We start from the raw sequence: 22,677 nt of genomic DNA on the forward strand, positions 1-22,677 counted from the left end.
CAATTTTTAAAAAATTATTTCTTTCTCCTAATTTATTCCCCATTTTAAAGGGTTTCAGTGCCCTGCAAAACCACATCAACTAAAGAAAACAATTTTTAAAAAATTATTTCTTTCTTCTAATTTATTCCCCATTTTTTAAAGGGTTTCAGTGCCCTGCAAAACCCACATCAACTCAAGAGAGCCTATGGAAAAAATTGTTTCTTTTCTTCTCATTTATTCCCCATTTTATTTTAATTTTTTGTAGAATTTATTCCCCTTTTCTTTTGGATTTTAGTGCCCTGCAAAACCCACAACAACTAAAGAGAATTAATTTATTAAATTATTTCTTTCTTCTCATTTATTCCCCATTTTATTTTACTTTTTTGTAGAATTTATTCCCCTTTTTTTTTGGATTTGAGTGCCCTGCAAAACCCACATCAACTAAAGAGAATTTATTTATTAAATTATTTCTTTCTTGTAATTTATTCCCCGTTCTTTTGTGGAATTTATTCCCCAATTTATTTATTTATTTTTTGTAGAATTCATTCCCCATTTTAAAACCCTTTAGTACCTTGCGAAACCCACTTGAACTAAAGAGAAACTTTTATTTTAAAATTATTTCTTATCATTTATTCCCCATTTTTTTAGTTTTTTAGTGCCTTGCAAAACCACATCAACTAAAGAGAACTTTTAAAAAAATAATTTCTTTCTTATTCCCCAATTTTAGCATTTTAGTGCCCTGCAAAAACCGCATCAACTAAAGAGAATTTATTTTTTTAACTATTTCTTCCTTATAATTTATTCCCCATTTTTGAAACACTTTAGTACCTTGTGAAACCCACTTGAACGAAAAAGAAACTTTTATTTTTAAATTATTTCTTACAATTTATTCCCCATTTTTTTGGTAGAATTCATTCCCCATTTTCTAAACACTTGAGTGCCTTGCAAAACCACGTCAACTAAAGAGAATTGATTTTTTTGAACTATTTCTTCCTCAGAATTTATTCCCCATTTTATTTATTTATTTTTGTAGAATTCATTCCCCATTTTTGAAACCCTTTACGACCTTACGAAACCCACTTGAACTAAAGGGAAATTTTATTTTTAATCATGTCTTCCTTATAATTTATTCCCCGTTTTTTTGTAGAATTCATTCCCCATTTTTGAAACCCTTTACTACCTTGCTTGAACTAAAGAGAACTTTTATTTTTAATCACGTCTTCCTTATAATTTATTCCCCATTTTTGAAACCCTTTACGACCTTGTGAAACCCACTTGAACTAAAGGGAAATTTTATTTTTAATCATGTCTTCCTTATAATTTATTCCCCGTTTTTTTGTAGAATTCATTCCCCATTTTTCAAACCCTTTACGACCTTACGAAACCCACTTGAACTAAAGGGAAATTTTATTTTTAATCATGTCTTCCTTATAATTTATTCCCTGTTTTTTTGTAGAATTCATTCCCCATTTTTGAAACCCTTTACTACCTTGCTTGAACTAAAGAGAACTTTTATTTTTAATCACGTCTTCCTTATAATTTATTCCCCATTTTTTTGTAGAATTCATTCCCCATTTTTGAAACCCTTTACTACCTTGTGAAACCCACTTGAACTAAAGGGAACTTTTATTTTGAGTTACGTCTTCCTTATAATTTATTCCCCATTTTTGAAACCCTTTACGACCTTGTGAAACCCACTTGAACTAAAGGGAAATTTTATTTTTAATCATGTCTTCCTTATAATTTATTCCCCGTTTTTTTGTAGAATTCATTCCCCATTTTTCAAACCCTTTACTACCTTGTGAAACCCACTTGAACTAAAGGGAAATTTTATTTTTAATCATGTCTTCCTTATAATTTATTCCCTGTTTTTTTGTAGAATTTATTCCCCATTTTTGAAACCCTTTACTACCTTGCTTGAACTAAAGAGAACTTTTATTTTTAATCACGTCTTCCTTATAATTTATTCCCCATTTTTTTGTAGAATTCATTCCCCATTTTTGAAACCCTTTACTACCTTGTGAAACCCACTTGAACTAAAGGGAACTTTTATTTTGAGTTACGTCTTCCTTATAATTTATTCCCCGTTTTTTTGCAGAATTCATTCCCCATTTTTCAAACCCTTTACGACCTCACGAAACCCACTCGCGCTAAAGCCAAACTCCCATTTCCCAACCATTTCCCCTCACCCACACCCCATTTTTTTCCCCACTTCCCCACCCTACCAAACCCCAAACCCAACCACAACCAACCAGCTGCTTCTTCTTCTTCTCTCAACTCAACTCAACTCAACTCAACTCAACTCAACTCAACTCAACTCAACTCCAGTCCTAGCGCCAACCCAACCTCGTGGCACGCGCCAGGCTGGGTTTTAGTACTCGCTCAGGCTGTGCCACTTGGCCACGCTCTTGCCGGGGCCGTCGCACACCTGGTGCCAGTGCTCGGCGCCCGCGGCGCTGGCGCTGTGCGCGCCCAGGATCAGCCGCCCCACGGCCTCGTTCTTGGTGGTGCGCTCGAAGTCGATCACCAGGAACTCGACGCTGACGTCGGGCAGCAGCTCGGCCGGGATGTCGTAGCTGAAGGACTCGTTGAACACGGGGTTCAGCGTGCACTTCTTGACGTGCGTCTTCTTCTTGGCGATGCGCTTGCGGCCGTAGTAAACGTTCACCTTGACGTAGGGGTCTGCAAAGGGGGGGGAGAGGGCGGCCAGTGACACGGCCCAGGGGGCTCCGGCACGGCCTGGGGGCGCTGGGAGGCACTGGTTTGGGGACTGCAACTCCCATTCTACCCATCCCTCCACCATTCCACACTTTCATCTACCTCAGGTAGAGATTTGGGCTGGCAGGGACTTAAAATCCCATTCTACTCATCCCCATCACATTCCAGACCTTCATCTACCTCAGGCAGAGGTTTGGGCTCTGGTTTGGGTTGGGAGGAACCTCAAAATCCCATTCCATTCTTGCTCATCCCTTTCCACACCTTTGTCTACCCCAGGTAGAGATTTGGGCTGGCAGGGACTTCAAAATCCCATTTCACACCTTTCTGTGCCCCAAGGTCGAGGTTTGGGCTCTGGTTTGGGCTGGGGGGACTTAAAATCCCATTCTACTCATCCCCATCCCATTCCACACCTTCCTGTATCCAAGGTAGAGGTTTGGGCTCTGGTTTGGGCTGGGAGGAACCTCAAAATCCCATTCTACCCACCCCTGTACCATTGCAAACCTTTGTCTACCCCAGGTAGAGATTTGGGGTGGGAAGGACTTAAAAATCCCATTCTACTCATCCCCATCCCATTCCACACCTTCATCTACCCCAAATGGAGGTTTAAGCTCTGATTTGGGCTGGGAGGGACTTCAAATCCCATTTTACTCATATTCCCATCCCATTCCACACCTTCATCTACCCCAGGTAGAGATTTGGGCTGGGAGGGACGTCAAAATCCCATTCCACACCTTTCTGTGCCCCAGGCAGAGGTTTGGGCTCTGGTTTGGGTTGGGAGGAACCTCAAAATCCCATTCCATTCTTGCTCATCCCTTTCCACACCTTCGTCTACCCCAGGTAGAGATTTGGGGTGGGAAGGACTTAAAAATCCCATTCTACTCCTGCTCATCCCATTCCAGACCTTCATCTTCCTCAGGTAGAGGTCTGGGCTCTGGTTTGAGCTGGGAGAAACCTCAAAATCCCATTCTACTCATCCCTGTCCCATTCCATACCTCCATCTACCCCAGGTAGAGATTTGGGCTGGGAGGGACTTAAAAATCCCATTCTACCCATCCCCATCACATTCTAGACCTTCCTCTACCCCAGATGGAGGTTTAAGCTCTGGTTTGGGCTGGGAGGGACTTCAAATCCCATTCCACACCTTTCTGTACCCCAGGTAGTGCTTTGGGCTGGGAAGGACTTAAAAATCCCATTCTACTCATCCCCATCCCATTCCACACCTTCCAGTACCCAAGGCAGAGGTTTGGGCTCTGGTTTGGGCCGGGAGAAACCTCAAAATCCCATTCCACTCATCCCTGTACCATTCCACACCTTCATCTACCCCAGGTAGAGATTTGGGCTGGCAGGGACTTAAAAATCCCATTCTACTCATCCCCATCACATTCCATAACTTCCTCTACCCCAGATGGAGGTTTGAGCTCTGGTTTGGGCTGGGAGGGACTTCAAATCCCATTCCACACCTTTCTGTACCCCAAGGTAGAAGTTTGGGCTCTGGTTTGGGCTGGGAGGAACTTGAAATCTCATTGCACTCCTGCCCATCCCATTCCACACCTTCCATGACTCCAGGTAGAAGTCTAAGCTGTGGTTTGGGTTGGGAGGGACTTAAAATCCCATTCTACCCATCCCCATCACATTCCACACCTTTGTCTACCCCAGGCAGAGGTCTGGGCTCTGGTTTGGGCTGGGAGAAACCTCAAAATCCCATTCTACCCATCCCTGTACCATTCCACACCTTTGTCTACCCCCAGTAGAGGTTTGGGCGGGGAAGGACTTAAAAATCCCATTCTACTCATCCCCATCCCATTCCACACCTTCATCTACCCCAAATGGAGGTTTAAGCTCTGATTTGGGCTGGGAGGGACTTAAAATCCCATTTTACTCATATTCCCATCCCATTCCACACCTTCATCTACCCCAGGTAGAGATTTGGGCTGGGAGGGACTTAAAAATCCCATTCCACACCTTTCTGTGCCCCAGGCAGAGGTTTGGGCTCTGGTTTGGGTTGGGAGGAACCTCAAAATCCCATTCCATTCTTGCTCATCCCTTTCCACACCTTCGTCTACCCCAGGTAGAGATTTGGGATGGGAAGGACTTAAAAATCCCATTCTACTCCTGCCCATCCCATTCCAGACCTTCATCTTCCTCAGGTAGAGGTCTGGGCTCTGGTTTGAGCTGGGAGAAACCTCAAAATCCCATTCTACTCATCCCTGTCCCATTCCACACCTTCATCTACCCCAGGTAGAGATTTGGGCTGGGAGGGACTTCAAAATCCCATTCCATTCCTGCTCATCCCATTCCAGACCTTCTACTACCCCAGGCAGAGGTTTGGGCTGGGAGGAACCTCAAAATCCCATTCCATTCTTGCTCATCCCTTTCCACACCTTCGTCTACCCCAGGTAGAGATTTGGGGTGGGAAGGACTTAAAAATCCCATTCCATTCCTGCCCATCCCATTCCAGACCTTCATCTTCCTCAGGCAGAGGTTTGGGCTCTGGTTTGAGCTGGGAGAAACCTCAAAATCCCATTCCACTCATCCCTGCCCCATTCCACACCTTCATCTACCCCAGGTAGAGATTTGGGCTGGGAGGGACTTAAAAATCCCATTCCCTCATCCTCATCTAATTTCACACCTTCCTCTACCTCAGGTAGCTCCAGGCTGGCCTTGGGCACTGCCAGGGATGCAGGGGCAGCCACAGCTGCTCTGGGAAATCTGTTTTCATGAATTTAATCCCAAGCATCCAAAGATTGGGCAGCTCAGGAGTTTCAGCTCCTCACCCCCCCAGTTTAGGTGCAAGGGGATTTTTGGGCAATGTTCTCATAGGACCATGGCATGGTTTGGGTTAAAAATAGAATTTAAAACTCATCCAGTGCCAAGAGCAAGGACATTTTCCACCATCCCAGGTTGATCCAAACCCTGTCCAACACTTCAGGGGCACCCACAGCTGCTCTGGGCACCTGCCCACCCTGCCAGGGAACAATTCCTGCCCAAAATCCCACCCAGGGTAAAGCCATTCCCTGTGTGCTGGCGCTCCCAATCCATCCCTCTCCCTGCAGCCCTGGAAATCCACCCTGAGCTCACCCCAAATCCCTCTCTGAGCACCCCAGCCTTGCTCAGGAGCCCAACAAAGGCTCGAGACGCTTCCAATTAATTTGCAATAATTTGCTGCCAGCAGAAGTTACTGGGAAAGAAAAAATTTAAAACAAAGCAACAAAGGCTCCCTTTTTCCCCCAGCTGCTCTTTATGCAAGCGCTGGATTACAATCAAGCTACCAGGCACTGAGGGAATTTTTATTTTCATTCCACACAAGTTTTGAAGTCCCTTGCTTGGCTGGCACTGCCTCATTTTCACCTTTTTTTTTTTTTTTCTTTTCACCCAGCTGGAATGAGTTTATGCATAATCCAAAGATCATATAAATAAACAGTGTGAGTCACAAGGTTCTGCAGGTAGAACATCACTGAAAATTTTATTCTGTGCTTGGAGACTACACAAGCACAGATTTTTATTTTCTTTTTTTTTTTTTCCCTTAAAGAGTAAAATGCAGGGCCTACAATAATTCAGCCTAGTCTGCATCCCTCTGAGGAGAAAGCTGCAAAACCAGGCCTAGGTTTGAATCTCAACTTGATCCCAACCATTTCCCCACGATCCTGAGGCAGAATTGTGCAAAAACCAGAGAAAAGCTGCAAAACCAGGACTAGGTTTGAATCTCAACATGATCCCAACCATTTCCCCACAATCCTGAGGCAGAATTGTGCAAAAACCAGGGAAAAGCTGCAAAACCAGGCCTAGGTTTGAATCTCAACTTGATCCCAACCATTTCCCCACGATCCTGAGGCAGAATTGTGCAAAAACCAGGGAAAAGCTGCAAAACCAGGACTAGGTTTGAATCTCAACTTGATCCCAACCATTTCCCCACGATCCTGAGGCAGAATTGTGCAAAAACCAGGGAAAAGCTGCAAAACCAGGCCTAGGTTTGAATCTCAACTTGATCCCAACCATTTCCCCACAATCCTGAGGCAGAATTGTGCAAAAACCAGAGAAAAGCTGCAAAACCAGGACTAGGTTTGAATCTCAACATGATCCCAACCATTTCCCCACAATCCTGAGGCAGAATTTGCTGAGGGGATTCAGGAGTGGGAAAAATCTGTGAAACAGCAAAGGCACAACAGCTGCTCTGCTGCTCTCCTCTCTGCAAACAGCACCACAAAAATGAAAACAACCAAAATCAGAATTTCTGGGGGCAGAGCTTGACCCCTCCTGGCTGTCCCCGCCTGGCAGGAGCTTTGCAGAGCCACAAGGGCCCTCCTGAGCCTCCTTTGCTCCTTCCCAGCTCCCTCAGGAATTTTCCAGCCCTTTCCCAGCTCCTTCAGGAATTCTCCATCCAATTTCCAACTCTCTCAGGAATTTCCAGCTCCCCCAGGAATTCTCCATTCCCTTCCCAGCTCCTTCAAGAATTCTCCATTCCCTTCCCAGCTCCCTCAGAAATTCTCCAGCCCTTTCCCAGTTCCCTCAGGAATTATCCAGTCCCTTTTCCAGCTCCCTCAAGAATTCTTCAGCCCCTTCCCAACTCCCTCAGAAATTCCCAGCTCCCTCAGAAATTCCCAGCTCCCTCAGGAATTTTCTAACCCCTTCCCAGCTCCCTCAAGAATTCTCCATTCCCTTTCCAGCCCCTCAGGAATTCCCAACTCCCTCAGGAATTCTCCATTCCCTTCCCAGTTCCCTCAGAAATTTTCCAGCCCCTTTCCCAGCACCTTCAGGAATTCTCCATTCAATTTCCAGCTCCCTCAGGGATTCCCAGTTCCCTTAGAAATTCTCCAGCCTCTTTTCCAGTTCCCTCAGAAATTTTCCAGCCCTTTCCCAGTTCCTTCAGGAATTCCCAGCTCCTTCAGGAATTCTCCAGCTTCTTCCCAGCTCCCTCAGGGATTCTCCATTCCATTCCCAGCTCCCTCAGGAATTTCCCAGCCCTTTCCCAGCTCCCTCAGGAATTCTCCAACCCCTTCCCAGCTCCTTCAAGAATTCTCCATTCCCTTCCCAGCTCCCTCAGGGATTCTCCAGCCCTTTCCCAGTTCCCTCAGGAATTATCCAGTCCCTTTTCCAGCTCCCTCAAGAATTCTTCAGCCCCTTCCCAACTCCCTCAGAAATTCCCAGCTCCCTCAGAAATTCCCAGCTCCCTCAGGAATTTTCTAACCCCTTCCCAGCTCCCTCAAGAATTCTCCATTCCCTTCCCAGCTCCCTCAGGAATTCTCCATTCCCTTCCCAGTTCCCTCAGAAATTTTCCAGCCCCTTTCCCAGCACCTTCAGGAATTCTCCATTCAATTTCCAGCTCCCTCAGGGATTCCCAGTTCCCTTAGAAATTCTCCAGCCCCTTTTCCAGTTCCCTCAGAAATTTTCCAGCCCTTTCCCAGTTCCTTCAGGAATTCCCAGCTCCTTCAGGAATTCTCCAGCTCCTTTCCCAGCTCCTTCAAGAATTCTCCATCCCCTCCCTCAGGGATTCTCCAGCCCTTTCCCAGTTCCCTCAGGAATTATCCAGTCCTTTTTCCAGCTCCCTCAAGAATTCTTCAGCCCCTTCCCAACTCCCTCAGGAATTCCCAGCTCCCTCAGGAATTCTCCATTCCCTTTCCCAGCTCTCTCAGGGATTCTCCATTCCCTCCCCAGCTCCTTTAGGAGTTTTCCAGCCCCTTCCCAGCTCCCTCAGGGATTCTCCAACCCCTTCCCAGCTCTCTTAAGAAATTCTCCAGCCCCTTCCCAGCTCCTTCAAGAATTCTCCATTCAATTCCCAGCTCCCTCAGGAATTCTCCAGGATGTTCTGGATCCAGCACAGAGCTGCTGCCTCCACAAAGCCCTGCCTGCATGAAGAGCTCCCAGCAGAAAGAATTTGGGTCTGCACAACCATTCCACTCCAATTCCACTGATTTTTTGTGGATTTTCAGCACCTGAGCCCCTCAGGCTCTTCAGGAGTGTCCTGAAGGTCCCACCAAGGCTGCCTGGGGGATCTGAGGGGTTTAGGAGCTCAAATTCCACTGATTTTTGGTGGATCTTTGGTACCTGAGCCCCTCAGGCTCTTCAGGAGTGTCCTGAAGGTCCCACCAAGGAAGCCTTGGGGGCTCTGAGGGGTTTAGGAGCTGAAATTCCACTGATTTTGGGGGATCTGTTACCAAAGGGCTCTGAGGGGGTTTGGAGCTCAAATTCCACTGATTTTTTTGTGGATTTTCAGCAGCTGAACCCTTCAGGCTCTTCAGGAGCGTCCTGAAGATCCCACCAAGGCTGCCTTGGGGGATGGAGAAGTTTAGGAGCTCAATTTCCACTGATATTTTTTTGATTTTTAGCAGCTGAGCCCTTCAGGCTCTTCAGGAGTTCCCACCAAGGCTGCCTTGGGGGATCTGAGGTGTTCAGGAGCTCAAATTCCACCGATTTTTGGTGGGTCTTTAGTAGCTGAGCCCTTCAGGCTCTTCAAGAGTGTCCTGAAGATCTGAGGGGTTTAGGAGCTCAATTTCCACTGATTTTTGGTGGATCTTTGGTACCTGAGCCCCTCAGGCTCTTTAGGAGCTCAATTTCCACTGATTTTTGGTGGATCTTTGGTACCTGAGCCCCTCAGGCTCTTCAGGAGCTCAGTTTCCACTGATTTTTGGTGGATTTTCAGCAGCTGAGCCCCCCAGGCTCTTCAGGAGTGTCCTGAAGGTCTGAGGGCCTTAGAAGCTCCAATTCCACTGGTTTTTTTGTGGATTTTCAGCAACTGAGCCCTTCAGGCTCTTCAGGAGTGTCCTGAAGGTCCCACCAAGGCAGCCTTGAGGGCTCTGAGGGGTTTAGGAGCTGAAATTCCACTGATTTTAGGGGATCTGTTACCAAAGGGCTCTGAGGGGGTTTTGGAGCTCAAATTCCACTGATTTTTTTGTGGATTTTCAGCAGCTGAACCCTTCAGGCTCTTCAGGAGCGTCCTGAAGATCCCACCAAGGCTGCCTTGGGGGATGGAGAAGTTTAGGAGCTCAATTTCCACTGATATTTTTTGGATTTTTAGCAGCTGAGCCCTTCAGGCTCTTCAGGAGTTCCCACCAAGGCTGCCTTGGGGGATCTGAGGTGTTCAGGAGCTCAAATTCCACCGATTTTTGGTGGGTCTTTAGTAGCTGAGCCCTTCAGGCTCTTCAAGAGTGTCCTGAAGATCTGAGGGGTTTAGGAGCTCAATTTCCACTGATTTTTGGTGGATCTTTGGTACCTGAGCCCCTCAGGCTCTTCAGGAGCTCAGTTTCCACTGATTTTTTTGTGGATTTTCAGCAGCTGAGTCCCCCAGGCTCTTCAGGAGTGTCCTGAAGGTCTGAGGGGCTTAGAAGCTCCAATTCCACTGATTTTTTTGTGGATTTTCAGCAACTGAGCCCTTCAGGCTCTTCAGGAGTGTCCTGAAGGTCCCACCAAGGCTGCCTGGGGGATTGAGGGATTTAGGAGCTCCATCACAATTGAGAGTGACGCAGCACTCAGAGCAATCTAAAAACCCTTAAGAAGAATTTGAAGAAAAAAAAAATTATAAAAAAAAATATTTTATATTTATACATATAAAATATATATAAAATATAAAATCTTCAGCTAAACCAAAGGAAGAGCCCTGCGGGGAAATTTGGGGATTTTCTGCTTTTTCCCACCCGCTCCAAGGTGGAGAAAATAGCTTCTACCTGAGAGGCCAGTGATGTCCATCTTTGGCAAATGCCTGGCCTTCAGCACCACCACAGTCATCCTCTGTGCCATGGGCTGGTAGGACAGGGACACCTGCAGCTCCCCTCTGCTGATGCACTTCTGCCAGAAAAACACACACAGCTCCTCAGGACAGGCTGCTCCTCCTCACTGGGAGGTGCCCAGAATTTCCTTTCCTCGTGTTAAATGGATAAAAAGCAGGGAAATGAGCCCCAGGTGTCTCAGGTGCAAAAATATGAATTTGTGGGAAAAAAAACAGAATTTGTGGTTGAGGATCTGCATTATTCCTGATTGATAAACCATGGAAGTTCCTGCATTAAAAGCTCTGGGATGAAACACGGCCATAAGACACAAAAAAATATGAAATTGTGGGAAAAAATAGAATTTATGGTTGAGGATCTGCATCATTCCTGTTTGTAGAACCACTGAGGGTCCCAGATCAAAATCTCTGGGATAAAACACACCAAAAATATGAATTTGGGGAAAAAACAGAATTTATGGTTGAGGATCTGCATTATTCCTGTTTGCAAAACCATGGAAGGTTGTGGATCAAAATCTCTGGGGTCAAACACAGGTGTGTCACACCAAAAATATGAATTTGTGGAAAAAACAGAATTTATGGCTGAGGATCTACATTATTCTTTCTTGTTAAACCGTGGAGGCTCCTGGATCAAAAGCTCTGGGGTCAAACACACCAGAAATATGAATTTGTGGAAACCATGGAAGGTTTTACAAACAGGAATGGTGCAGATCCTCAGCCATAAATTCTGGTTTTTCCACAAATTCATATTGGGGTCAAACACAGGTGTGTCACACCAAAAATATGAATTTGTGGAAAAAACAGAATTTTTTGCTGAGGATCTACATTATTCTTTCTTGTTAAACCATGGAGGCTCCTGGATTAAAAGCTCTGGGATCAAACACAGCCATAAGACACAAAAAAATATGAAATTGTGGAAAAAAATAGAATTTATGGTTGAGGATCTGCATCATTCCTGTTTGTAGAACCACTGAGGGTCCCAGATCAAAATCTCTGGGATAAAACACACCAAAAATATGAATTTGGGGAAAAAACAGAATTTTTGGCTGAGGATCTACATTATTCTTTCTTGTTAAACCATGGAGGCTCCTGGATTAAAAGCTCTGGGATCAAACACAGCCGTAAGACACAAAAAAATATGAAATTGTGGAAAAAAATAGAATTTATGGTTGAGGATCTGCATCATTCCTGTTTGTAGAACCACTGAGGGTCCCAGATCAAAATCTCTGGGATAAAACACACCAAAAATATGAATTTGGGGAAAAAACAGAATTTATGGCTGAGGATCTACATTATTCTTTCTTGTTAAACCACGGAGGCTCCTGGATTAAAAGCTCTGGGATCAAACACAGCCATAAGACACAAAAATTATGAAATTGTGGAAAAAAATAGAATTTATGGTTGAGGATCTGCATTGTTCCTGATTGATAAACCATGGAGGCTCCTGGATTAAAAGCTCTGGGATCAAACACAGCCATAAGACACAAAAAAATATGAAATTGTGGAAAAAAATAGAATTTATGGTTGAGGATCTGCATCATTTCTGTTTGTAGAACCACTGAGGGTCCCAGATCAAAATCTCTGGGATAAAACACACCAAAAATATGAATTTGGGGAAAAAACAGAATTTATGGTTGAGGATCTGCATTATTCCTGCTTGATAAACCATGGAGGGTTGTGGATCAAAAGCTGTGGGGTCAAACACGGCCATATCACACCAAAAATATGAATTTGTGGAAAAAACAGAATTTATGGCTGAGGATCTACATTATTCTTTCTTGTTAAACCGTGGAGGCTCCTGGATCAAAAGCTCTGGGGTCAAACACACCAGAAATATGAATTTGTGGAAACCATGGAAGGTTTTACAAACAGGAATGATGCAGATCCTCAGCCATAAATTCTGGTTTTTCCACAAATTCATATTGGGGTCAAACACAGGTGTGTCACACCAAAAATATGAATTTGTGGAAAAAACAGAATTTTTGGCTGAGGATCTACATTATTCTTTCTTGTTAAACCGTGGAGGCTCCTGGATCAAAAGCTCTGGGATCAAACACAGCCATAAGACACAAAAATTATGAAATTGTGGAAAAAAATAGAATTTATGGTTGAGGATCTGCATTGTTCCTGCTTGATAAACCATGGAGGCTCCTGGATTAAAAGCTCTGGGATCAAACACAGCCATAAGACACAAAAAAATATGAAATTGTGGGAAAAAATAGAATTTATGGTTGAGGATCTGCATCATTCCTGTTTGTAGAACCACTGAGGGTCCCAGATCAAAATCTCTGGGATAAAACAAACCAAAAATATGAATTTGGGGAAAAAAACAGAATTTATGGTTGAGGATCTGCATCATTCCTGTTTGCAAAACCATGGAAGGTTGTGGATCAAAATCTCTGGGGTCAAACACAGGTGTGTCACACCAAAAATATGAATTTGTGGAAAAAACAGAATTTATGGCTGAGGATCTACATTATTCTTTCTTGTTAAACCGTGGAGGCTCCTGGATCAAAAGCTGTGGGGTCAAACACACCAGAAATATGAATTTGTGGAAAACCAGAATTTATGGTTGAGAATCTGCATCATTCCTGATCTGAAGGTTCCAGATCAAAATCTCTGGGTTCAAACACAGCCATATCACACCAAAAATATGAAATTGGGTAAAAAGCAAAATTTGTAGCTGAGGCTCTGCATCATTCCTGCTTGTAGAACCACTGAGGGTCCCAGATCAAAAGGTTTGGGATCAAACACAGCCATATCACAGCAAAAATATGAATTTGGGGAAAAACCAGAACTTATGGTTGAGGATCTGCATCATTCCAGTTTGTAGAACCACTGAGGCTCCTGGATCAAAATCTCTGGGGTCAAACACAGCCATATCACACCAAAAAAAATGAAATTGGGTAAAAACCAAAATTTAAGACTGAGAATTCGCATCATTCCTGATCTGAATCTTCCAGATCAAAATCTCTAGGGCCAAAGAGTCCCCCCACATGGATTGGGGCTGCACACACCCACCTGGATGTTCCTTTTGAGGATCTCCCTGGTGAGCTGCACCTTGCCCGTGCAGGGATTCACCCCTGCAAGGTGGATATATCACCAAAAACATGGATTTGTGGACAAAACCCCAAAATTTATGGCTGAGGATCTGCATCAATCCTGTTTGTAGAACTACCACAGAGAGGATTTTGAGGGTCCCAGATCAAAAGGTTTGGGGTCAAACACAGCCATATCACAGCAAAAAAATTAATTTGGGGAAAAACCAGAACTTATGGTTGAGGATCTGCATCATTCCAGTTTGTAGAACCATTGAGGCTCCTGGATCAAAATCTCTGGGGTCAAACACAGCCATATCATACCAAAAAAAAATGAAATTGGGTAAAAACCAAAATTTATGACTGAGAATCCGCATCATTCCGGATCTGAATCTTCCAGATCAAAAGCTCTGGGGCCAAAGAGTCCCCCCACATGGATTGGGGGTGCACACACCCACCTGGATGTTCCTTTTGAGGATTCACCCCTGCAAGGTGGATATATCACCAAAAACATGGATTTGTGGAGAAAACCCCAAAATTTATGGCTGAGGATCTGCATCACTCCTGTTTACAGAGAGGATTTTGAGGGTCCCAGATCAAAAGGTTTGGGGTCAAACCAAAAAAAATGAAATTGGGTAAAAACCAAAATTTATGGCTGAGAATCCGCATCATTCCTGATCTGAATCTTCCAGATCAAAAGCTCTGGGGCCAAAGAGTCCCCCCTCATGGATTGGGGCTGCACACACCCACCTGGATGTTCCTTTTGAGGATCTCCCTGGTGAGCTGCACCTTGCCCGTGCTGGGATCCACCCCGGCCAGGGGCACCATCACCTCCCCGATCACGTCGTCGCGGGAGAAGCGGTCGAAGCTGAGCACCAGGAAGTGCAGCACCAGGTCCTGCAGCTGGCTGTAGGGGATGCCGTAGAAGGTGAAGGTCTCGTCGAAAACGGGCTCCAGGGTCTTGCGCAGCACGCGGGTCTTGACGCGGTGCCGCTTGTCGGGCAGGATGGTCATCTTGATGTAGGGGTCGGAGCTCTGCGTGTGCTCGTCCATCACCGGCAGCCCGTGGGCCTCCTGGATGGTGACCACCAGGGCTTTTTTTGGGAAGTTGTAGTCCACGGAGAAAGTCAGCTCTCCCAGCATCACGTCGTCACCCGGAGAAGAGGGAGAGGAGGTTTTGCTTCCTCCCGGAGTGAGGCTTTGATCTGGGCTGAGTTCATCTCCGTAATCCACCTTGATGGGGAGCTGCTCCACCTGGGGGGGTCCATCTGGAGCCTTGCTGGGGCCCCCCAAGCCGGCCTCAGCGGCATCCAGCAGGAGGTTGCCCCCGCTGCCGCCCTCCCCGGCCGCGCCGCTCTTGTCTCGGCGGATCCGCTTGATTTTCTTCTTGTTGCTCAAGGTCTCCGGGTAGATGCTGATGCCTTTCAGCATGTGGATGAATTTGTAAGGCGGGGTTTTGTGCTTCTTTTCTGCTTGCTGGTGACAGCATGTCCACACAAAGACTGTGACCGAGACGGAAACCACCAGCACGGTGGCGCCGATGAGTCCGGCCACCACGGGGGACACATCTGTGGGGAGAGAGGGCAGTGAGGAGCAGCACGCCTGGTCACACTTAATGCTGGCATTTGAGTGTCACAGCATCCCCAAAATTTATTCTTCACACTCCTAAGGCATCCCTGGCCTGTGTTCCATGAGCTAAGGAAGGATCTCTGTCCTGCCACCATGAGGGACACATCTGTGGGCAGTGAGGAGCTGAGACCTGGCTGCAGAACTACACATTCCTGTGGTGCTTTTAATTCTGGAATCTGCCTATCCCAGTTTCCCCAGACATCATTGTTTTAATCTGTAAATTTATTTCTCACACTCTCAAGGCATGCCTGGCCTGTGTTCCATGAGCTAAGGAAGGATCTCTGTCCTGCCACCACAGGGGGAAATCAAGGCAGTGAGGAGCAGCACACCTGGCTGCAGATCTACGCATTCCTGTCGTCTTTTAATTCTAAGGTCTGCCTATCACAGATTCCTCAACCATCATTTTTATCTCTAAATTTATTTCTCACACCCTAAGGCATGCCTGATCCATTTTCCATGAGCTAAGGAAGGATCTCTGTCCTGCCACCACAAAGGACACATCTGTGGGCAGTGAGGAGCAGCACACCTGATGCAGATCCACACACTCCTGTCGTGCTTTTAATTCTTGGATCTGCTTATCACAGCTTCCCCAAACATCATTTTTTTAATCTCTAAATTTATTTCTCACACTCCTAAGGCATGCCTGACCTGTGTTCCATGAGCTAAGGAAGGATCTCTGTCCTGCCACCACACACCTGATGCAGATCCACACACTTCTGTTGTGCTTTTAATTCTGGGATTTGCCTATCAGAGCTTCCCCAAACATCATTTTTATCTCGAAATTTATTTCTCACACTCCTAAGGCATGCCTGACCTGTGTTCCATGAGCTAAGGAAGGATCTCTGTCCTGCCACCATGAGGGACACATCTGTGGGAAGACAAGGCAGTGAGGAGCAGCACACCTGGCTGCAGATTTACACACTCCTGTTTTGCTTTAAATTCTGGGATTTGCCTATCAGAGCATCCCCAAAATTTATTTCTCACACTCTCAAGTCATGCCTACATCACTGCTATCTCTAAATTTATTTCTCACGTTCTTAGGACATGCCTGACCTGTGTTCCATGAGCTAAGGAAGGATCTCTGTCCTGCCACCATGAGGGACACATCTGTGGGCAGTGAGGAGCTGAGACCTGGCTGCAGATTTACACATTCCTGTCATGTTTTAATTATGGAATCTGCTTATCACAGCTTCCCCAGACATCATTTTTTTTAATCTCTAAATTTATTTCTCACACTCCTAAGGCATGCCTGATCCATTTTCCATGAGCTAAGGAAGGATCTGTGTCCTGCCACCACAAAGGACACATCTGTGGGAGGACAAGGCAATGAGGAGCTGAGACCTGGCTGAAGATCTGAACATTCCTGTCATGCTTTAAATTTTGGCATTTGAGTGTCACAGCATCCCCAAAATTTATTCCTCACACTCCTAAGTCATGCCTGACCCGTTTTCCATGAGCTAAGGAAGGATCTGTGTCCGGCCACCATGAGGGACACATCTGTGGGCAGTGAGGAGCTGAGACCTGGCTGCAGATTTACACACTCCTGTTGTGCTTTTAATTCTGGGATTCGCCTATCACAGCTTCCCCAAACATCATTTTTTTATCTCTAAATTTATTTCTCACACTCCTAAGGCATGCCTGACCCGTTTTCCATGAGCTAAGGAAGGATCTGTGTCCTGCCACCATGAGGGACACATCTGTGGGAGGACAAGGCAATGAGGAGCTGAGACCTGGCTGAAGATCTGAACATTCCTGTCATGCTTTAAATTTTGGCATTTGAGTGTCACAGCATCCCCAAAATTTATTCCTCACACTCCTAAGTCATGCCTGACCCGTTTTCCATGAGCTAAGGAAGGATCTCTGTCCTGCCACCATGAGGGACACATCTGTGGGCAGTGAGGAGCTGAGACCTGGCTGCAGATTTACACATTCCGGTCGTGTTTTAATTATGGAATCTGCTTATCACAGCTTCCTCAAACATCATTTTTATCTCTAAATTTATTTCTCACACCCTAAGGCATGCCTGATCCATTTTTTATGAGTTAAGGAAGGATCTGTGTCCTGCCACCATGAGGGACACATCTGTGGGAGGACAAGGCAGTGAGGAGCTGAGACTTGGCTGCAGATTTACACACTCCTGTTGTGCTTTTAATTCTGGGATTTGCCTATCACAGCTTCCCCAAACATCATTTTTTTATCTCTAAATTTATTTCTCACACTCCTAAGGCATGCCTGACCTGTGTTCCATGAGCTAAGGAAGGATCTCTGTCCTGCCACCACAAAGGACACATCTGTGGGCAGTGAGGAGCAGCACACCTGGCTGAAGGTTTACACATCCCTGTCGTGCTTTAATTCTTGGATCTGCTTATCACAGCTTCCCCAAACATCATTTTCTTAATCTCTAAATTTATTTCTCACACCCTAAGGCATGCCTGACCTGTGTTCCATGAGCTAAGGAAGGATCTCTGTCCTGCCACCACACACCTGGCTGCAGATCCACCCACTCCTATCACACTCTTAATTCCAATATCTGCCTATCAGAGCCCTCCCAGACATCAATTTTATCTCTAAATTTATTAATTTTTTTTATCTCTAAATTGATTTCTCCCACCCCAAGGCATGCCTGACCTGTTCCCTGAGCTCAGGATCTCAAACTGTTGCTTGCCTCATCTTGCCAAGCCCAGCTCCTGCCTCACCACATCTCCATAGGAACGCTGCTCTCCATGTGCAGGCAACATTTGCTTTTATTTTATTTTTTTATTTTTTGAATGCCCTGCTCAGGAACGTTACACAATTCCATTTTCACAACAGGGAGGGAGTTATGAATATGGCCAAAATGCTGGATTTGAGATATCCTTTATGAACAATATTGAAAATTTTCTTTTGTCCTGAAGTGGGTGTTTTGTCCTGGATTTTTGGTTAAATTCAGGGGTAAACATGAAACCCCCCATGGAAATGCAGTGTCCAAAAACAGACAGAAAATCCTCCTATCATAAAATAATAAAGTTATTCTTATTCTTATTCTTACTCTTATTCTTATTCTTTTATTCTTATTCTCACTCTTATTATGTTATTATTATTATTATTATTTTTTTTTTTATTCTCTTATTCTTATTCTTTTATTCTTATTCTTATTTTTACTCTTATTCTCATTCTTACTCTTATTCTTTTATTCTTATTCTCTTATTCTTATTCTTATTCTTTTATTCTTAATCTTATTCTTATTCTCATTCTTATTCTTAATCTTATTCTTATTCTTATTCTTATTCTTATTCTTATTCTTATTCTCATTCTTATTCTTATTCTCATTCTTATTAATATTCTTATTTATTCTCATTTTTGGTTTTATTTCTGTGGTTTCCTCACAAGATCAATTCTTGTGCCTTCATTTCTTGCACCTCTGATGGGACAATTCCAGAAGCAGAACCCAGCAGCCACACCAGAAATCACCAAATAAATCTTTTCTCTCACTGAACTATTGCAAATCTCAAAATTATTTCAATTCTGAAAATTATTTCAGCTCTGAAAATCATTTTAACTCTGAATATTATTTCAATTCTGAATATTATTTCAATTCTGAATATTATTTCAATTCTGAATATTATCTCATCCTCAGTGACTCCCAATCCCCCTTGTCCTGGCTGAAGGCTTTAATGTAATTTATGTAATTTATGTAATTTATGTAATTTATGTAATTTTTCCATCCATCCTTCAGTCCTGTATCCATAATCTCTGAAAACTGCATTGATCTAAAGCTGCCAAAACCAAATTTTAGTGAAGTTTTGCACTTTCAGAGCATTTTCCCCCCTCAATGTCCACTTGAAATGGCAGCACAGCCTCCCTCCAACACAGCAGAACTTTGGATTTTTATCCAAAAAAACCAAATTATTTTTATCCAAAGTTTTTTTTTTTTTAACTTTATTTTTGTGGGAGCCATCTTTATTCAAATGTGACCTTATAATTTGACCCAAAGAAAATCAAAAATCACCAAAAATCTCCTTTTCAACCTGATCTTTGCTAAGGATAATGGTTAAATGGTGGATGTCAGGAAACTCAAGGCCAGAGGGAAGTGGGGTTTGTTTTTAACAAAATAAATGGTGCTGGAGGGAAAAATATCCATAAATAATTTGGGATTTATGGGAAATGCAGCAGCCAGGCATGGCCAGGGAATGGAGGGTGGGAGGGGAAGGTCAGAGGGGGCTGCAGGACAGGGGGGAGAGGGTGAAGGAACCTTCACACTCCTCACCTGGGCTGCACAAAAACATCCCAAACCCAGCAGTTCTCTGCACCAAAACATCCCAAATTCTCACTCCAAAAACATCCCAAACCCCAGTGGTTCTCAGCCCCAAAAATATCCCAAATTCTCAGCCTCAAAAACATCCCAAACCCAGCGGTTCTGGGCCCCAAAAACATCCCAAACTCCAGCAGTTCTGCATCCCAAAAACATCCCAAACCCAGCGGTTCTGGGCCCCAAAACATGCCAAATTCTCACTCCAAAAACATCCCAAACTCCAGTGGTTCTCAGCCCCAAAAATATCCCAAACTCTCACCCCAAAAACATCCCAAACCCAGCAGTTCTGGGCACCAAAACCATCCCAAACCCAGTGGTTCTCAGCCCCAAAACCATCCCAAATTCTCGGCCCCAAAAACATCCCAAACTCCAGTGGTTCTCAGCCCCAAAAATATCCCAAATTCTCACCCCAAAAACATCCCAAACCCAGCAGTTCTGGGCACCAAAAACATCCCAAACCCCAGTGGTTCTCAGCCCCAAAAATATCCCAAATTTTCAGCCTCAAAAACATCCCAAACCCAGCGGTTCTGAACCCCAAAAACATCCCAAACCCAGTGGTTCTCAGCACCAAAAACATCCCAAATTCTTGGTCCCAAAAACATCCCAAACCCCAGCAGTTCTGGGCCCCAAAAACATCCCAAACCCAGTGGTTCTCAGCACCAAAAACATCCCAAATTCTCAGCCTCAAAAACATCCCAAACTCTTGGCCCTAAAAACATCCCAAACCCAGCGGTTCTGAACCCCAAAAACATCCCAAACCCAGTGGTTCTCAGCACCAAAAACATCCCAAATTCTCAGCCCCAAAAACATCCCAAACTCTTGAAACTCTTGGCCCTAAAAACATCCCAAATCCCAGTGGTTCTCAGCCCCAAAAACACCCCAAATTCTCAGCCTCAAAAACATCCCAAACCCAGCAGTTCTGCATCCCAAAAACATCCCAAACCCAGCGGTTCTCAGCACCAAAACCATCCCAAATTCTCAGCCCCAAAAACATCCCAAATTTTCAGCCTCAAAAACATCCCAAACCCAGCGGTTCTGAACCCCAAAAACATCCCAAACTCCAGCAGTTCTGCGTCCCAAAACCACCCCAAATCCGAGTGGTTCTCAGCACCAAAACCATCCCAAACCCAGCGGTTCTCAGCCCCAAAAACACCCCAAATTCTCAGCCTCAAAAACATCCCAAACCCAGCAGTTCTGCATCCCCAGAACATCCCAAATCCCAGTGGTTCTCAGCCCCAAAAACATCCCAAATTCTTGGCCCCCAAACCATCCCAAACCCAGCAGTTCTGGGCCCCAAAAACATCCCAAACCCCAGTGGTTTTCTGCACCCAAAACCATTCTAAACCCAGTGGTTCTCAACACCAAAAACACCCCAAATTCTTGGCCCCCAAACCATCCCAAACCCCAGCAGTTGTGGGCCCCCAAAAACATCCTAAACCCAGTGGTTCTACATCCCCAGAACATCCCAAACCCCAGCGGTTCTCAGCCCCAAAACCACCCCAAACGTCAGCGGTTCTCTATCCTGAAAAACATCCCAAACCCAGCGGTTCTGGGCACCCAAAACTATCCCAAACTCCAGCAGTTCCCAGCCCCAAAACATCCCAAACTCCAGTGGTTCTCTGTCTTGAAAAACATCCTAAATTCTCAGCCCCAAAACCATCCCAAACCCAGCGGTTCTCTGCCACCAAAAACAACCCAAACCCAGCGGTTCTGGGCCTCAAAACTATCCCAAACCTCAGCGGTTCTGGGCCCTAAAACCACCCCAAAACCCCAGCGGTTCTGGGCCCCAAAACCATCCCAAACCCAGCGGTTCTGGGCCCCAAAAACATCCCAAACCCAGCGGTTCTCTGCCACCAAAACCATCCCAAACCCAGCGGTTCTCTGCCACCAAAACCATCCCAAACCCAGCGGTTCTGGGCCCCAAAAACATCCCAAATCCAGCGGTTCTGGGCCCTAAAACCACCCCAAACCCAGCGGTTCTCTGCCACCAAAAACAACCCAAACCCAGCGGTTCTGGGCCTCAAAACCATCCCAAACCCAGCGGTTCTGGGCCCCAAAACCATCCCAAACCCAGCGGTTCTCGGCCCGACGCCGCCGGGCAGGGCCCGCACGGATCTCAGCGGGCTTTGGCGCTTCTCCACCGCCCCCGCGGCGCTCTCGGTCCCGGTTCCCCCTCCCCTCCCCCGAGCATCCCCCGGTGCCCCGGACAGGCCCCGCCTTGTGGCGCCGGTGCCGGTGCCGCAGCCGCCCCGGGGAGCGCGAACAAAGGCCGGGGCGCGGCGCGGCCCGGCACAGACATCACGTCATCGGCCCGGGCTGCACCTGCCCCCGGCCCCCGCTCCCCCGGTACCGGCCCCGCGCCCGCGGCCCAGCGCTGGCACCGCCCCAGCAGCGGAGACCGCGGCGGCAGCGGCATCGCCCGGCCCGCGGGGGCGGAGGGGCCGCGGGATGCTGAGGGGCCGGGGGATGCTGTGAGGGCCCGGGGGATGCTGTGAGGGCCCGGGCGGTGCTGAGGGGCCGGGGGATGCTGTGAGGGCCCGGGGGATGCTGTGAGGGCCCGGGCGGTGCTGAGGGGCCGGGGGATGCTGTGAGGGCCCGGGGGATGCTGTGAGGGCCCGGGGGATGCTGTGAGGGCCCGGGGAATGCTGTGAGGGGCCGGGGGATGCTGTGAGGGCCCGGGGGATGCTGTGAGGGGCCGGGCGGTGCTGAGGGCCCGGGGGATGCTGTGAGGGGCCGGAGGATGCTGCGAGGGGCCGGAGATGCTGTGAGGGGCCGGTGGATGCTGAGGGGCCGCGGGATGCTGAGGGGCCGCGGGATGCTGAGGGGCCGCGGGATGCTGAGGGACCGGGACCGGGGGATGCTGTGAGGGCCCGGGCGATGCTGAGGGGCCGGTGGATGCTGAGGGCCCGGCGGGTGCGGAGGCCCTGGAGCGCCGCTCCCGTCCCCCTGCGCGGCCGCAGCGAGGCCCGGCCCCGGGGGCGCCTCTGGGGGCTCCGCCAGGACGGACGGGCCGCAGCCAGGACCGCCGCGGCCCGGCCGCACTCACCGAAGCCGGGGTGGACACTGGTGATCTCGGCCATGGCCCCGCCGAGGCCGGGGCCGCGGGGGTGCGGGCCCGGTGCGGAGGATGCTGGCGGCCGGGATGCAGGAGCTGCCGACTGGTCCCGCTGCGGCGCTCGCCCCGCCCGGCCCCGCCCCGCCCGCGGCGGCCCCGCCCGGCGGTGACTCGGCAACTGTCGGGGCTCCGGGCACGGAGCCGCGGGGCGTGTGCCCGCGGTGTGCCTGAGCCGCGCTCCCACCGGGAG

At 47.1% G+C, this 22,677-nt stretch overlaps 1 protein-coding gene and 1 long non-coding RNA gene across 3 annotated transcripts; both read right to left on the reverse strand.

The window, feature by feature from the left end:
• Positions 1-871: 871 nt before the first annotated feature.
• LOC132084945 (uncharacterized) lies at positions 872-2,146 on the reverse strand. The gene is made up of 2 exons (XR_009420125.1): positions 1,997-2,146; positions 872-1,891 (listed from the first exon to the last, which is right to left on the reverse strand). It is a non-coding gene; the product is annotated as an uncharacterized LOC132084945 (long non-coding RNA).
• A 95-nt stretch (positions 2,147-2,241) lies between these two features.
• Positions 2,242-22,631, reverse strand: SYT11 (synaptotagmin 11). Of its 2 annotated transcripts, none has more exons than XM_059490202.1 (4): positions 22,419-22,631; positions 14,203-15,020; positions 10,356-10,476; positions 2,242-2,661 (listed from the first exon to the last, which is right to left on the reverse strand). In XM_059490202.1, the coding sequence occupies exons 1-4, from the start codon at positions 22,450-22,452 to the stop codon at positions 2,351-2,353; spliced, it is 1,284 nt and encodes a 427-aa protein (XP_059346185.1). In that variant the 5' UTR covers positions 22,453-22,631; the 3' UTR covers positions 2,242-2,350. The 2 variants fall into 2 exon arrangements, with proteins under 2 accessions (XP_059346185.1, XP_059346184.1); XM_059490201.1 differs by having other exon boundaries at positions 10,353-10,476.
• Between the last annotated feature and the right edge of the window lie 46 nt (positions 22,632-22,677).

The sequence above is a fragment of the Ammospiza nelsoni genome, chromosome 28 (genome assembly GCF_027579445.1).
Source record: "Ammospiza nelsoni isolate bAmmNel1 chromosome 28, bAmmNel1.pri, whole genome shotgun sequence".
Classification (NCBI taxonomy): Eukaryota; Metazoa; Chordata; class Aves; order Passeriformes; family Passerellidae; genus Ammospiza; species Ammospiza nelsoni.